Source organism: Rhincodon typus, unplaced genomic scaffold, assembly GCF_021869965.1.
Source record: "Rhincodon typus isolate 14 unplaced genomic scaffold, sRhiTyp1.1 hic_rhity00002240, whole genome shotgun sequence".
Lineage (NCBI taxonomy): Eukaryota > Metazoa > Chordata > Chondrichthyes > Orectolobiformes > Rhincodontidae > Rhincodon > Rhincodon typus.
Window position 1 is genome coordinate 4,807 of NW_025967878.1, and position 16,366 is coordinate 21,172.

The 16,366-nt window shown below is 40.2% G+C and overlaps 1 protein-coding gene across 1 annotated transcript; it reads left to right on the forward strand.

Annotated features, from left to right (window-relative positions):
* The first annotated feature begins 332 nt into the window (after nt 1-332).
* LOC109920289 (serine palmitoyltransferase, long chain base subunit 1) lies at nt 333-16,130 on the forward strand. The gene is made up of 6 exons (XM_048593033.1): nt 333-391; nt 4,252-4,429; nt 4,509-4,603; nt 5,308-5,401; nt 5,726-5,798; nt 16,020-16,130. Exons 1-6 carry the CDS (start codon nt 333-335, stop codon nt 16,031-16,033), a joined length of 513 nt encoding a protein of 170 aa, XP_048448990.1. The 3' UTR covers nt 16,034-16,130.
* Nucleotides 16,131-16,366: the final 236 nt, after the last annotated feature.

Below are 16,366 nucleotides of genomic sequence, written 5' to 3' on the forward strand. Positions count from 1 at the left end.
TGTAAAAAGGGTGGTGGTGTAACACTATCAATTAAGGAGTCAATTACAGCAATAAGGAGAGATGATATCTTGGAAGGGCCTTCAAAAGGAGGCTTTGTGGGTAGAATTTCAGAATGTTAAGGGGCAGTCACATTCCCAGGCATGCATTCTAGGTCCCCAAAGTATTAGCAGAAAATAGAGGGGCAAATATATAGACAGTTCACGGACATGTAAAAGAGTGAAAATCTGGTAATTATGCTTTGGAATTGCAACTTTTCCACACAAATTGGGATTGTTGTCATGCTAAGGGTTTAAGAGCAGGGCGGATTTCTTGAAATATATCCGGGGAGAGCATGGATCTCGGTGAGGATGTCGGGGGAGATCGAGAGGAAGATGAGAGTTCAGGATTAGGGTAGGGGGAGTTTGAGTAGATCAGTATCTCTGGCCACTCTAATGGAAAGCAATTGACCTAGAACATTGAAATTTTATATAGCCATGGAAATGAACCCTCTCAAGGAAAACAGATTCGACCTGTCTACTGTATCTCAACCCTTCACAATTTTGAATACCTCAATCATGTTGTCCCTTAGCCTTCTCCATTCCAAGGAAAACCTCTCCTTGGTAGCTGTAATTCTCCAGTCCTGGCAATATTGTAGAAAATCTTCTCTGTGCGCCCTCTTCTGCCCGAGTAATTATGTCCTTCTGTAATGTGGTGACTGGAACTGCGCACACTACTCCAGTTGTGCCCTCACCAGTGTCTTGTACAGTTCCATCATTATATCCCTACTTTTTGTATTCTATATTTCTGCCAATGAAGGAGAGCAATCTATTTGCTGCCTTTGCCACCTTATCTAACTGTACTGCTACCTTAAGGGACCTGTGCACTTGCACACCAAGATCTCTCACTTCATCTATCCCTCTCAGTATTATTTTATTGTGTATTCCCTTTTACTGTTTGATTTCCCTAAATACAGTGCCTCACGCTTATCAGAGTTGAACTCCATCTGCCACTTTCCTGCCCACTCTGCCAACCCGTCTATATAATTTTGGAGCTTCCAGCTATTCTCTAAACAGCCAATTTTTGTGTCATCTGCACGTTTCCCAATTGTGCCCCCCCATGTTCAAGTCCAAATTGGTAATTTACAAAACCGACAGCAGAGGTCCCACCACTAAGCCCTGTGGATAACCACTTGAAACAGCTTTCCATTTGCAAGGGCAACCATTGACCATTACTTGTTTCATTTTACTAAGCCAACTTTGGATCCAATTCAACACATTATCCTGTATCCCATGGGCTTTTACTACTTTGACCATGTGGGATCCATGTGAGCTGTACAGTTAGTTTTTGTCTGGTGTTTATATGGGTACATGAACACCAACTTGCCACCAAAAGACATGACCAATTCTCACTGGTCTCACTACACGCGGACAACGAGGGACACAAATTCAACTAGGACAACACATCCCTAATCATACAAGCCAAACACAGACACGTGAGGGAATTCCTAGATACCTGGTATTCCAACCAGAACTCCAAGAGACACATTGAATTAGACCTTGGACCCTGTGTACAAACCACTGAGAAACAAAACTGGAAGTAATGCTAATCACCCCAGCATCTGAGGCATATAAATAACAAGCGGGACAGAACCCCGACACTTCTTCAGAGGTGCACTGACCATCTGACCTAGCAAGATGATGAAACGTTTGCAACCAAACCCATCAGCTTGGCGAGCATGTCTACAACCTCATCCACAACCTGAGCTACAAATTTTTTTCAAAATTTAAATAAGACTAATTGGCATTTAATTCGTACCTTTTCTAATCTTCAAGCACCTTATCTGTGTCTTGTGAAGATTGAAAAATAATCTTTAGAGCAAGAAAGCTGACGTTTCGGGTTGGGACCCTTCTTCACACCCTTTTTACTGAAGAAGGGTCCTGAACCGAAACGTCAGTTTTCCTGCTCCTCTGATGCTGCTGGCCTGTTGTATTCCTCCAGCTCCACACTGTTATCTCAGACTTCAGCATCGGCAGTTCATACTATCTCTGAATCTTTAGAGCATCTGCTTTTGCCTCCCTGACCACCTCCAACATTCTAAGGAAAGATTCATCTGACCCTGGCGACTTACATGCTTTCAAAGATTCCAAATCCTCGAACATTTCCTCTCAATATGATTATTTTGTCCAATATTTCACACTGCTCCTCTGGGGTTACTATAACCACATCCATCCCTTTCCTTTGTGAATGCAGAGATAAAGAAATTATTTAAAATTCTTCTTGTATCCTCTGCATCCACACAAGTTCCCTTCTTCATCTCTGATAGGTCCCACTTTTTCCTTCACTATTCTTTTGCTCTTTATATACTGGTAACACATCATTGGCATTTCCTTTATTTTCTTTGCTAATATTTTTTCATGCCTTATCTGTGATTTTGCTTTGTTATTTTTAACATGGTCCCTGTACTTTCTCTATACTCTTCTGGGCTATCTGTAGTGTGGAGTGTTTTTTTTTGTGACCATTTTAAGCTTTCTTTTTTCTGTTTATTCTCCCACGTGGTTTTTCTAGACAACCATGGGGGTCTAGACTTTGCATTACCATTCTTATTTTTGGAAGGGGCATGTCTGCTTTGTGCCCTAAGGATCTCACTTTAGTGTTTGCCACTGGTTTACCATTGATTTATCCTTTAACAGTCCTGTCCAGTCCACCTCAGCCAAATCACTTAGTTTTGTAAAATTTGCCTTCTCCAGTTTACATCTGATTTGTCTCTTGTCCTTTTTCCACTGTATTGCTAAATCTAACCAAACTCTGGTCACTATCCCCAATACGGACGCCAACTGGCACTTTACCACTTGCCTATCTTCATTTCCCAAAACTACATCCAGAATTGAAACTTCTCTATGGGCTTGTCATGTATTTTTTTTAAACAAAAATTCTGGATACCGGACACGAATTATCCTTCGTGCCTTGTTGTTGTTGTTGTTGTTGTTACCCACTTGATATTGGGACAAAGTCTCCTACTATTATTGCCATCTTATTCCGACAGGCAGAAATTTGTCTAATTGTGGGTTTTTCCATCTCCCTTCTCACTACTGAGGAGTACATAGTATCTTGGTAGTATAACTGCCCCTTTTTTAATTTCTAAGCTCAACCCATAAAACCTCATTTGTTAACCCATTCAATATATCATTCCTTCTCAACTGTGTGATTCTTTAACAAGTATGCTAACCCCTCCTTTTTTGTCACCCACTCGATCCTGCCTGAAAATTCTACATCCAGGGGTATTGACATGTTAACTTTGCCCCTCCTTTTAAACAGGTTTCTGTTATAGAAACTACGTCGTGCTGCTGTTTTTCTGTTTATGCCCTTAGTTCATCAGCCTTGTTTGTGATACATGCAAAGCATTGAAGTATGAACAGCTGAACCCTGAGTATTTCTTTTGGATGCTTTTTAATCCTTGTTGCTTTTGGTTTCTGAGTCGCTGAAGAAATAACAAATGTTCTACCTCCCATTTCCTGATCTGAATCTAACCCATCTAAGCTTACTCTTTTTGGTTTTCATTCCCCTACAATTGTAGTTTAAAACCTCTCCAATGGAACAAGCAGAAAACCTGAAACATTATTACTCTTTACATAATTATAATTTATCTCAGTTTTGGACTTGTATAACTAATGCACAAAATTTTATGCTGCTGCTCTGTTTACATACGGTATGGGTGAGTAATATCTTCCTGACCTGTATTAAAATATGGAATTCCATAAGTAATGAATTTCAGAGACTGAACAGTTTCTAAAGCAATACTTTGAATATTTTATATAGATTGCGATGATTGAACTTTGGTTAGATCATATTTCAAATACTGCTTGTAATCCTGGTCTTTGTGTTTTTAAAGAAAATGATATGCAGTGGGGTGGGTATGGGGAAAATTTGCAAGCATGAAACAAAGTATGTGAACGTACATATTAGGATAGAACGGAGAGGCTGGGGTTTTGCTGTCTCTGTGGGAGTGCAGGATGGGAATAAGAGTGACTATATTGGACCTATTACTCTTGGAATCATTAAACAGACACACTTACGGGGAAACTAGATGATGGAGAAGCAGATGATTGATGGATTTAAATGAGAGCAGATTGGAGATTTAAGCAGAGTATAAATATCAGAAGGACTGGGCTGAGTGGCCTGTTTCTGTCATCTATTATCTGTATTAATCAATGATGAAAACGTTTTTGTGCTGAATATTAAATTATTCCTTTAAGTTTTTTCTTTTGCTGCAGTCAGGATATTCTGCTTTATGGAAAAGTGATGTTGCATATAGGTAACTTGGTTGTTTTGTTTTTTTTTAAGGCCCCAGCTTACCATCTAATTCTGGAAGGTATCCTCATTTTGTGGATAGTAAGACTACTTTTCTCCAAAACCTACAAACTTCAGGAGCGTTCTGACCTGACAGAAAAGGTAATTAGTAGATTTTAAAAGATCTATTGCACTTTGATATTGCAACTTCTCGTAAGTATTCTGTTATGTTTTCTCACAGGAGAAAGAAGAACTTATTGAGGAATGGCAACCCGAGCCACTTGTTCCGCCAATATCAAAAGACCACCCTGCCCTTAACAACAATATTGTCTCAGGGTATGTAATATACTCTGGGACTAGGTGACTATATTAGCTTGCAATTGTGCTTGCGCTGTACAATATTCAAAAAGAGAACTGTTTCAAATTGTCTTTATTTTTAAACCATTACACGTATCAATGGAAACTTTGTTTTAATGCAACAGGTTCAAAGTCTTTTTTTGTTAATGGCTTGCGAACAAAAGGCATTACATAGGGTTTGTCATTAAGACTTGTCCAGTTTCTTTGGTTCAGCACAATGCTGTCAGTGATTTTAGCTGATCTCTGCCAGATTGCATTAGAAGTGGTGGCTTTAGCCCATTGGACTGGGGAGTCCTCTGGAACTTAGTAAGCTTGTTGAAACTTGTTGCCTCAGAATTCTCTAAGACCTTCTGTAACTTGATTTGACTGTAATTCCACCAACAGTCATGAGTTGAGTGAAGCACTTGGGGGCAACTTGTGCCTGTAGAACATCGCCCCAGTTTGGATGAGTGCCTTCAAGAAAACTTGAAGAAAATTGTAAACAAAAACCCGAAGAAAATCATGCTGAAAATATTCCTCTCCAGTTTATGGAACTGGTTCCATGTTATGAGACTTTCACTGTGTTTTATACTTGATCACCTGTAATGTTTGTTATTAACTAATTTGCACTGAAAATGACTGAAGAGGTTTGCACTTTCTGAGCTTTGTGTGTTTCACTGAATTGTTTCTTTTGTTATTTTCAGCCCTCCAACTCACAACATAGTGGTTAATGATAGAAGGTGCATAAATTTTGCGTCCTTCAATTTTCTCGGGTTGCTAGATAATGAAAAAGTTAAGGTGAGTTTATTGACCTAAGGAAAACGAGTCTTAGAACAAACTTGTGGATTATGAAAGGGGAAGATCTTTGTAATCAGTAAGTGCCAGTATCAAAATGGGTTCCCATTGAATGCAAGTGGAGAATGGAATATGAATGTGGTCATTGAATTTTAATACATTTTTAAATAAGATGTCTGGGTAGGTGATTACATAATATTTCTTCATTTGCAATTTTCTGGTAAGTTGTTTTTGTTTTAAAACTGAAATTATTTGAATATAGATAAGTAAGCATTAAATTCTAATTTACTTTGAAGTTTTTTGACGAATGCAATTTTGTTCATACAGAATGTGGCTTTGGCTTCACTGAAAAAATATGGTGTTGGTACATGTGGACCTAGAGGGTTTTATGGAACATTTGGTAAGTTTAAATTGTTTTGAAATGTACTTAAATTGTATGTCTGAGATTATAACTGCATGTTATCTTTTTGGCAAATCTATTTGTAAGCTCTTTTAGCACCAATCTTGCTCCAAAATTAATTCACAGATCAAAGTAATGCTGAATGATATGGCAAACCTAGCATAAGCGGTACACAGACCTCTCTTGAAAAGGGATTTTTGTGGTCCCTAGTGAAAACATAGACAAGGGTACATTTCCAAATGAGAGTGTAGTACTGATTAGGATCACTTTCCTCTTGCTTTTTCATCTGGCAATGCATTTGTTTTGCCCTCGTATTGACCCTTCTTAACTTGGTCATAGTTATGGAGTCATACAGCACAGAAAAGGCCAATCAAGTCTACACTGACAATAACTACCTATAAAAGCATGCTAATCCCAATTTCCTACACTTGCCCCATATCGTTAAATGTTATGATATTTGAAGTGCTCATCTAATATTTTTAAAGGTTATAAGGTTTACTGAGGGAAGCGAGAGAGGAAATAGCTGGGGCCCTAACACCTATCTTTGCAGCATCCTTGAGCATGGGTGAGGTCCCGGAGGACTGGAGAATTGCTAATGTTGTCCCCTTGTTTAAGAAGGGTAGCAAGGATAATCAACGTAATTATAGACCGGTGAACCTGACGTCAGTGGTGGAGAAGCTGCTGGAGAAGATGCTGAGGGATAGGATCTGTTCCCATTTGGAAGAAAATGGGCTTCTTAGTGATAGGCAGCATGGTTTTGTGCAGGGAAGGTCATGTCTTACCAACCTGATAGAATTCTTTGAGGAAGTGACAAAGTTGATAGATGAGGGAAGGGCTGTGGATGGTCATGTACATGGACTTCAGTAAGGCATTTGATAAGGTTCCCCATGGTAGGCTGATGGAGAAAGTGAAGTCGCATGGGGTCTAGGGTGTACTAGCTAGATGGACAGAGAACTGGCTGGGCAACAGGAGACAGAGACTTGTAGTGGAAGGGAGTTTCTCAAAATGGAGAACTGTGACCAGTGGTGTTCCACCGGGATCCGTGTTGGGACCGCTGTTTGTTTGTGATATACATAAATGATCTGGAGGAAGGTATAGATGGTCTGATGAGCAAGTTTGCAGATGACACGAAGATTGGTGGAGTAGCAGATAGTGAAGGGGACTGTCGGAGAATGCAGCAGAATATAGATAGATTGGAGAGTTGGGCAGAGAAGTGGCAGGTGGAGTTCAATCCAGGCAAATGCGAGGTGATGCATTTTGGAAGATCCAATTCAAGAGCGAACTACACGGTAATTGGAAAAGCCCTGGGGGAAAATTGCCGCACAGAGATCTGGGTGTTCAGGTCCATTGTACCCTGAAGGTGGCAACGCAGGTCAATAGAGTGGTCAAGAAGGCATACGGCACGCTTTCATTCATCGGCCGGGGTATTGAGTACAAGAGTTGGCAGGTCATGTTGCAGTTGTATAGGACTTTGGTTCGACCACATTTGGAATACAGTGTACAGTTCTAGTCGCCACACTACCAAAAGGATGTGGATGCTTTGGAGAGGGTGCAGAGGAGGTTTACCAGGATGTTGCCTGGTATGGAGGGCGCTAGCTATGAAGAGAGATTGAGTAGATTAGGATTATTTACATTAGAAAGGCGGAGGTTGAGGGGGGACCTGATTGAGGTCTACAAAATCATGAGAGGTATAGACAGGGTGGATAGCAAGAAGCTTTTTCCCAGAGTGGGGGACTGACTTATTAGGGGTCACAATTTCAAGGTGAGAGGGGAAAAGTTTAAGGGAGATATGTGTGGAAAGTTCTTTACGCAGAGGGTGGTGGGTGCCTGGAGGCATTGCCGGCGGAGGTGGTAGAGGCAGGCACGATAGCATCATTTAAGACGTATCTAGACAGATGCATGAATGGGCAGGGAGCAGAGGGATACAGATCCTTGGAAAATAGGCGATAGCTTTAGATAGAGGATCTGGATCAGCGCAGACTTGGAGGGCCAAAGGGCCTGTTTCTGTGCTGTAATTTTCTTTGTTTCTGGCCTCCGCTATCTTCCCAGGCAGGTGCATTCCAGATTCTCACCACCCTCTTAGTGAATAACTTTCTTTTCCTCAAATCTTCTCTGAATCTCCTGTCCCTCTCTCTAAAACAAAGTATCCCCATGACTGACCCCTTAACTAAGGGGAACAGCTGCTCACTACTCACCCTATCCATACCACTCCTATTCTTTTATACTTCAATCACATACCCCCTCAGCCTTCTCTGCTGCAAAGAAAATAATTCATGCTTACCTAGTCTCCTAGCTTAATATCTTCAACCGGGGCAACATCCTGGTGAACTCCCTCTGTACCCCCTCCTACTATTATCACATCTGTCCTCTAGTGAGGTGATCAGAACTGCACACAGTACTCCAGCTGTGGACTGTCTGACACTGTACAACTCCAGCAATACCTCCTGGCTCTTATACTCCATGCTGTGACTGACGAAAGCAAGTGTGTCATTCTTTCTTGACTATTGTACTCGCTTGCTCTGCTGACGTCAGGGATCTGTGAATAATTAGCCCCAAGATTCCTCTGAGCTACCCTATCCTGCCATTCGTTTATTACTCCCACATCTTATTTCTTGCACTTATCATGGTTAAATATCATATACCACTGCCTACTCATCTGTATCTTCCTGCAACCTACAACCATCTTCACTATTAACCACCCTACCAATCTTGGTGTCATCTGCAAACTTGCGTAATATTTCCCCGCGCCCCCCCGCCCCCCCAACATTTTCATGTATATAACAAACAGTAAGGGTCCTAGTAGTGATCTTTGTGGTACACCACTCGACACTGGCCTCCAGTCACTCAAACTACCTTCTACCACTACTCTTTTTTTGACCTATTACTAAGCCAGTTTCTGATCCATCTCGCCAAATTTCCCTGAATTCCATGTGCTTTAACCTTCTCGATCAGTTTCCCATGTGGTACCTTGTCAAAAGCTTTGCTAAAACCGTAAAGCTTCATCAACTGAACTTCCCTCATCCACATACTTGTTGAATTTTATGGAAATGTGATCAAATTTGTCAGGCGTGACCTCCCTCTGACAAAGCCATGCTGACTATCCCTAATTAACCCATGTTTTTCTAAGTGAATATTAATTCTCTCCTTCAGCATTTTGTCCAATAGTTTCCCGACCACTGCCCATCAGCGCTTCCAATACCACCCAATTTCCTATGATAAACTGTGCAAGTTCCTTGGTCTATTTTCCTGAATTCCGTACCTACATTCTCCTTTTCTAGAGTGAAGGCAGAAGAGATGTGTTAATTTAACATGCTTCCAATATCCTGCGGCTTCGCATTCAGGTTGCCCCTTTGGGCCCCTGCTCTTTCCCTGGTTAACCACTTCCCTTTCATGTATTTATAAAGTATCTCTGAATTCTCCCTATTCTGATTAGCAAATCCTTGCTCATGCCCCTTTTTTCTCTTCTAATCGCTTTCTTCTGTTTCTTCCTGCACTTCTTGCACTTCTTTAAGGCCTCAGCTAAATTGCTCCCTTTGAACTTGCTAAAGCCTTTCTATTCTTCCTTATCCAGTCCTGAATTCTCCTAGATATCCAGGATTCTCTGAACCTTTTGCTGCTATATTTCCCCCGAAGAGTTTGTCGGATCAGTACTCTTCTCCAGTTCCTTTTTGAATGCTACTGTTCTGCTGTAGCCTTAACCTGCAAGGAGCTGTTCCCAGTCGACCTTGGCCAGATCTTGCTTTATTTAAAGAAAATCTGCTTTCCCCGAGTCCAAAGTTATCTTTTGCTTGCCATCTTTCTCCTTGTCCACACCAAAATGTACCATACTGTGTTAGTTTGCTATCACTAAACTTGTCTGGCTTCATTCCCCAGAATCCAATCCAGCACTGTTCCACCCTTTGGGCCTTCTGTATGTTGATACAAAAAACTCACCTGGATACCTTTCAAGAAATCTGCCCCCTCTAAAGGAAAGTTGAAATCCCCTAGTATGATTACCCAATTATTACTCTTACACATTTCTGTGAACTGACTACATATTTGCCCCTCTATTTTCTGCTTACTCTTCGCAGGCCTACAATGCTCTGCCAGGAATGTGACTGCCCACTTAACATGCTGAAGTTCTACCCACCAAAGCCTCATTTTGAAGACCCTTCCAAGATATCATCTCCTGTTGTTCCTCAAATTGACTCCTTAATTGATGGTGTTTAAACCCCCACCCTTTTTACACCCTCTCCTGCCTTGCCTAAAGATCCCAGACCTTGGAACATTGAGTTGTGATTCTTCCCTTCCCTCAACCGTGTTTCTGTGATGGCAACAATATCATACTTCCATGTGTCAATCCACACCTTTAACTCATCAGTCTTACTTGTTACACTCCTAGCACTAAAGCAAAGACCATCCAGCCTGGTGTCAGAAAGGGTCCCGGTTAGACTGACTAAAGTATGAAGTTAATTTACATAACTGTCCTTTGTTCCCAAATCTATTCACATTGTAAGGCCAAATTTAGCAACAAGAGGGCTAGGATATTTTTGAGTGGAAACGGTTCTGTAATATAAATAGGTGTTCGTCCATTCCGAGACTCTGAATTCTTATTGAATTAAAACAAATGCTGTAAGTACCCAGAAGGTAACATCTGTGGAGATAAAAACAGTTAACATGTTCAGGTTGATGACCTTTCTTCAGAACTGGAACTCCAAAGTGTATTGAAGTCTTTGGAATTTTTTAATCAAAGTATAAAATGCAGTTGCTGGAGCTTTAAGTTTCCTTGGAATACTGCAAGCAGCAGCAAAGGACAAGAAGTAAGATAACTAGCATCCTGAAGCTTGTGGTTGCGATTGCAAACTGAGTGGAAATGTTCTGTAAAGTAGTAATCCAAGCTCTCTCTGGTCTCCCATAATTTAAAGATTGTGTTGTCAGCCTCAAAACAGTATTCTAAATTGGAAAAAGTACACATTAATCATTGATTCAACTATATGGAGAGTTTTTATAGCTTTGTACTATGAAAAAAGAGGATGTTTAAAGGATGAGCAGTTTTTATGGGAAAGTGACCTGGGACTGGGAGGAGGTATTGTGGATGATTTTGAGGAGTGGATCAGAGAATTGCAGATTGAAATTATCCCTTTGGAATGCTGAAAGAGGAATGTAGAAGAAAAGATGTATGCTGAAACAGCAGAGGATGGATGACGGTGAATGGGAGCAGGTGAGGGAATTATAGCTTTGGAGAGTGAAATTAAAATGGTTGTGGGCACTGTCAGTGACTGAGGGTGATTGTATGTCTTCTTTTTTTTTCCCCCCAACAATACAATCTTCTACATTAGGATTTTGTGTCCTCCGATTTGATGGGAAAAAGAGAAACAATGCAATGTCTTCCTAACGGTGTGAGGAAGTGCAGTGTAGAAAGCTGAGAAAGTTTGCAAGCTTTTAGTGAGTATTCATTCAAAGGCTGTCCACAAATGGAAATGGGGAAGTCAAAGAAGGTAGGGTGTTTTTGGAGATGAAGCATTGGAAATTCAAATTGCCTACGGTGGGCAAGCAAGCCATTTAGCCCATTGAGTCCACACTGACCTGCTGAAGAGCATCCCACCCAGGCTCAACCCCCTACCCTATCAGTGTAACTCTGCATTATCCATGGCTAGCCCTCTCAACCCTGGACACAATGGGCAATTTAGCATGGCCAATCACATAACTTGCACGTTTTTGGACTGCGGGAGGAAACTGGAGCACCCGGAGGAAACCCACACAGACGTTCACCTGAGGTTGGAATCAGACCCAGGCCGCTATTGCCGTGAGGCAGCAGTGTTAACCACTGAGCCACCTTAGAAATATTGCCGAATCATTATTTGCCCTTGACCATTATCATCCAATTTATGGGGCCTTGATGTGTGCAAATCTGCACACATCTGCAAATCTGAGTTTCCTTCATCAACTCCACACTTCAAAAATACTTCTGTGGTCATAAAGCTCTTCATCGTGTCCTAAGATCCTGATAGGTGAAATTTAAAATACAAGGATTTATTTGTTTTAGGGTCCAGCAAGAACACATCACTTTATTGTGCCCAATCTTCTCTACTCTTAGTGTTGACAATCTCCATGGAAACAGTTTTAAAAGAGATTTGAAACCTCAATTACCGGCATGGAGAAACCCACAACCCAAGATTTCACGTTTTAAGACTTGCGTTAGTGTTAATTTTAACATTTGTTAAACTTTATTTAGTAGGAAACTAAATACAGTATACTTGATACATTTCACAGATGTTTGGTAATACAGCCTATGGCCCACACCATAAATTGTTGTGGGTAAATCGCCACAAGTTACCATTTAATTCAATTACTTAGTAAGGAAATTACATAACAGCTTGCATTTTTAATGTGATAAAACTTCACAGAAACATGATAAATAAAATGAGAATTTAGGAAGCATGGTTACTATGTTTGTGAATGACACCAAGATTGATTGTACGTGAGACAGTAAAGATTACCTAAACTTACAAAATGATCTTGATTAATTGGGCCATTTAGCTGAGAAGTGGCAGATGGGGTTTAATTTGGATAAAGCGAGGTGTTGCATTTTGGTAAAATGAACAAGGGCAGGACTTATACAATTAATGGTAGGCTGCTGGATAATGTTGTAAAACAGAGACGTAGGCATTCAGGTACATAGTTTTTTGAAATTTGCATCACAGGTGGACAGGGCGGTTTAAGAAGGTGTTTTAGCACGCTTGCCTTCATTGCTCGGACCATTGAGTGTAGGAGTTGAGACATTGAGGTTGTACAGGGTGTCGGTGAGACCTTTTCTGGAGCACTGTGCAGTTCTGGTTGCCCTGCAATAAGAAGGATAATATTAAATTGGAGAAGGTTCAGAAAAGCTTTACCAGGACGTTGGTGGGAACGGATGGTTTGAGTTATCAAAATAGGCTGGGACATTTTTCCCTGGGACGTTTGTCTCTCTCTTTTGCAGGGATGATTAATCTGCATGTTAATTTTAATTCATTAAAAATAGTTTCACCTTGTCCCTTTCATCTTGAGAAACAGTTTATTCCAGAGTTATTGCTGATGCTTTCAATTAATGAAAGTTTGCATTGTCATAAAATCATATTAAATTTAGCTGTCCACAGACGTGTCCCTTTTTTAAGCATCCTGAATCTGAATCCCTTCTGGTATTTCAATAACAGGTTCTTGCTACACCAGGGCAAATCTTTCAGAGTCATTGAAAGTCCCTTCACTCAAGTAGATGAAGGATTAATAATTAACTTGCTGGTCTTCTTGGAGTCATGAATTTTTGAAACCAGATTGTTTGTTTGAGGGAGTAGCTCCTGGAGTGATGATGGGAATTTGTTTGCATCAAGAGTTTTACAATCAAAGGGAGCACACATTGAAAAGCGAGATAACAAGGTATAGAGCTGGATGAACACAGCAGGCCAAGCAGCATCAGAGGAGCAGGAAAGCTGACGTTTCGGGTCTGGATCCTTGAAAAGCCTTAGCTTGCTTCTAGTTTAGAAGAATAAGAAATTTGTTTTTATTTATCTAACTGGAAACCCTATAGATCGGAAAGCTTTTGGTTTCAGTGTGCATAAGACCGAACTGAGGTTGGTGTCAGAATTTTTCATGGAGAAAGGAGTTACTTCAAAACAGTTTTTAAAAACTAGGTTACCTCTGTATTCTAGACTGGAAGTGTTCAGGTTAGAAACCTGAATAGGTTATTTGAAGCTGAGGAAGTTTAGGTTCAATTGTGTGAAAGGGAGAATCCAGCAAACTGTCAAGACTGGAAATTAAAAGATTTAATTATGTCATAGATATGACAGGGAAGGAAATGCTGACATTTGAATATTGTAAAATTAAGTTGCGATAGATGCGTTTTTTTTTAAACCATGTGCTTTGAAATCTTTCAATTTTATGTCAATAGCTTGGTTTATTCTGTACTATTAAACATTTATTGCACAAATAAGTTTATTGTTAAAACCAAATCTGCAGCTTTGTGTGTTTGTGTTTCAGTGGAAGACTACTTTGTATGACAGACAAAATATCAAGCCAGATTTCAATTTCAGATCCAACTCATAGTAATATCAGTTGGCATCATAACACTCTCTTAAAACCTCTACAAGCACAAATCTTTTCAAATCAACATTCTGCAGTTGCAATAGTTTACCTGTGTTTTCATCCAGCAGCATTCTGCTCTCTATTTTCCATAGTTTCTGTCTGACTGACGAGTCTAAATCTGCACAAAGCAAGGCCAACTGTGCCTTCCTTTCATTTTGGTGTAAGCCGTGACCTGCCCTTCCTGTCTTATTGATGTCTAGATCTCATGGGTTTGTAGGCTAGCAGATCTATACGTGAACCTACAGAAAATTAATTTAAGATACAATCATTTATAAAGCCTCCCATTTATCCAACCAGAAACTGACAGAATTGACCTTTCAAAATATGGTGTTATTTGCCTCCATGATAATTGAATTCATGGATAGTATCTTGTATGTATGAAGTTCTTGTTGCCTTTTCTATTTATTTTGTTTCCTGACCTTTTATTTGATAGATATCCATTTTTTCAACTTTAACTTGAGCTAGTTTCACATTTCCATTTACTGAAATGTGATAACTTTGTATGGTCAACGTTATAACGTAATTGTCCAAAGAAAACAAACCCAGCTTCCTTAACATTTCCCTACTACTGGACACAACTTTGGCTACCTAAAATTAAACTTCAAATTGGGCAATCTCATTTTATGAATCTTATTTAAATAAGTTTTATTTTGCACTCCTCAAATTTATAACTTAAAAATAACTTGCCAAATTCTATTGCTACTTAATTTAATATGCATATGCCTATTAAATTATTATGTGGACTTCTTACTTTTGGTTTAAGAGCATGCAGCCTATTATGAAGAATTGCATCAAAGTGCAGCCCTGTTTTGCACCACCTGTCAATCCTGGAAAGTTTACTCTTGGAAATGTCTCTTCCCCCTGGTTTTTTTGGGGGTGGGGTGCGGGGGCGGAAAATATAAATAAAAGTTTCAGTTCTGCCACTTTTGTCCCCTGATTTTGAACTTTGTACCATCATTTAGGAGAAAAAAGCATCACTAAATGCTTCATTTTGAAATGTTTTACTGTAGTATAACCCTTTTTCGACATTTGTGTTCTTTGAGCTTCAGGAACTTGTAAATATATCAGTTATTGTAAACAAATAATTATCCCAGTCCAATAATGTTCTTCCTCCACACCTCTAGGAGCACTTGAAATCAAATGATTTTTGATTATTGGATTCAGGATGCTCCCCAGCTCCTGAATTTATTTCCTGTAGTTGTCTCACTGGTCTTGTTAGGATCACAGAAAATGATTTAACTGTTTGTTTGACAAATGGACTAAGAATCCTGCACTTCCTCAAGAATGTCCCCTCTTGTGTCTTTCCTTAACTACTGTTGATTTTATAGTCGTACAGAATAGAAATAAGTCCTTCAGCCCACCATGTTCGTGCTGACCAATAAACACAAAACTATACTAATCCCAATTACCCACATTTGGTCTATTGCCTGCTCTGCTCTGGCATATTCACATTTGCCATTGGGAAAAGACAATCATGATCTACCAACCCAGCTTCTCAAATTTTGTATACCTCCATCAGATCCCCACTCCCACCTTTTCAGCCTCCTCTGCTCCAGGGAAAACGAGCCCATCCTATCTAGTGTCTCCTCATAATGGAAACTTTCCATCCTAGGCAACATTCTGGTGAATCTCCACTGCAGCTTGTCAAGTGCAAACGTTTTTCTGATAATTTGGTGACCAGAACTGCATACAATATTCCATCTGTGGCCTAACAAATGCTCTTTAAAAAGTTGCAACAAGACTTCCTTGCTTCTCTACTCTGCTGCCTGGCTAATGAAGACCAGCATCCTGTATGCCACCTTCACCACCCTATCTATGCTCACATGTTCGGGGATTCATGGATCCTCAGTACTCCCAAGGGACCTACCATTGTGTAAATCCTTCCCCTTATTAAACCTCCTAAAATACATCAGCTTGCACTTTTCAGGATTAAATTCCATCTTCCATTGCTCTGCCCAAAGTACCAGCTGATCAATATCAGACTCGAGCCTGAGACCATTTGGGGAAATACACACATCAACTGCACTACCCTCATATTTAGCCAACTTTTTCAAAGCATTGAGTTAAACCTGAATATGCTCCAACTAAAATTTGCAACTACACTCTTTCTCCTTTTGAATACAGTTGAGAAATATTAATTCAAGACCCACCGCAATCCTGTGGGATCAAGGGAGTCGCTGGACGTATACAGGGGATACAGGAGTTTACTGAAGAAGGAAATCAGGAGGGTGAAAAGGAGGCATGAGGTAGCTTTGGCTGAGAAGATTAGAGTGAATTCAAACTTTTTTTTTAAAGTATATTGAAGGAAAAAAAAATAACTAAAGAGAACATAGAACCCCTTAAGGATCAAAGTGGGCATCTGTGTGGAACCACAGGAGATAGGTGAGGCCCTCAATCAATATTTCTCCTTTGCGTTTACCATGGAGAAAAACATGACGACTTGGGAACTTGGGGAAGTTACTGGTGATATC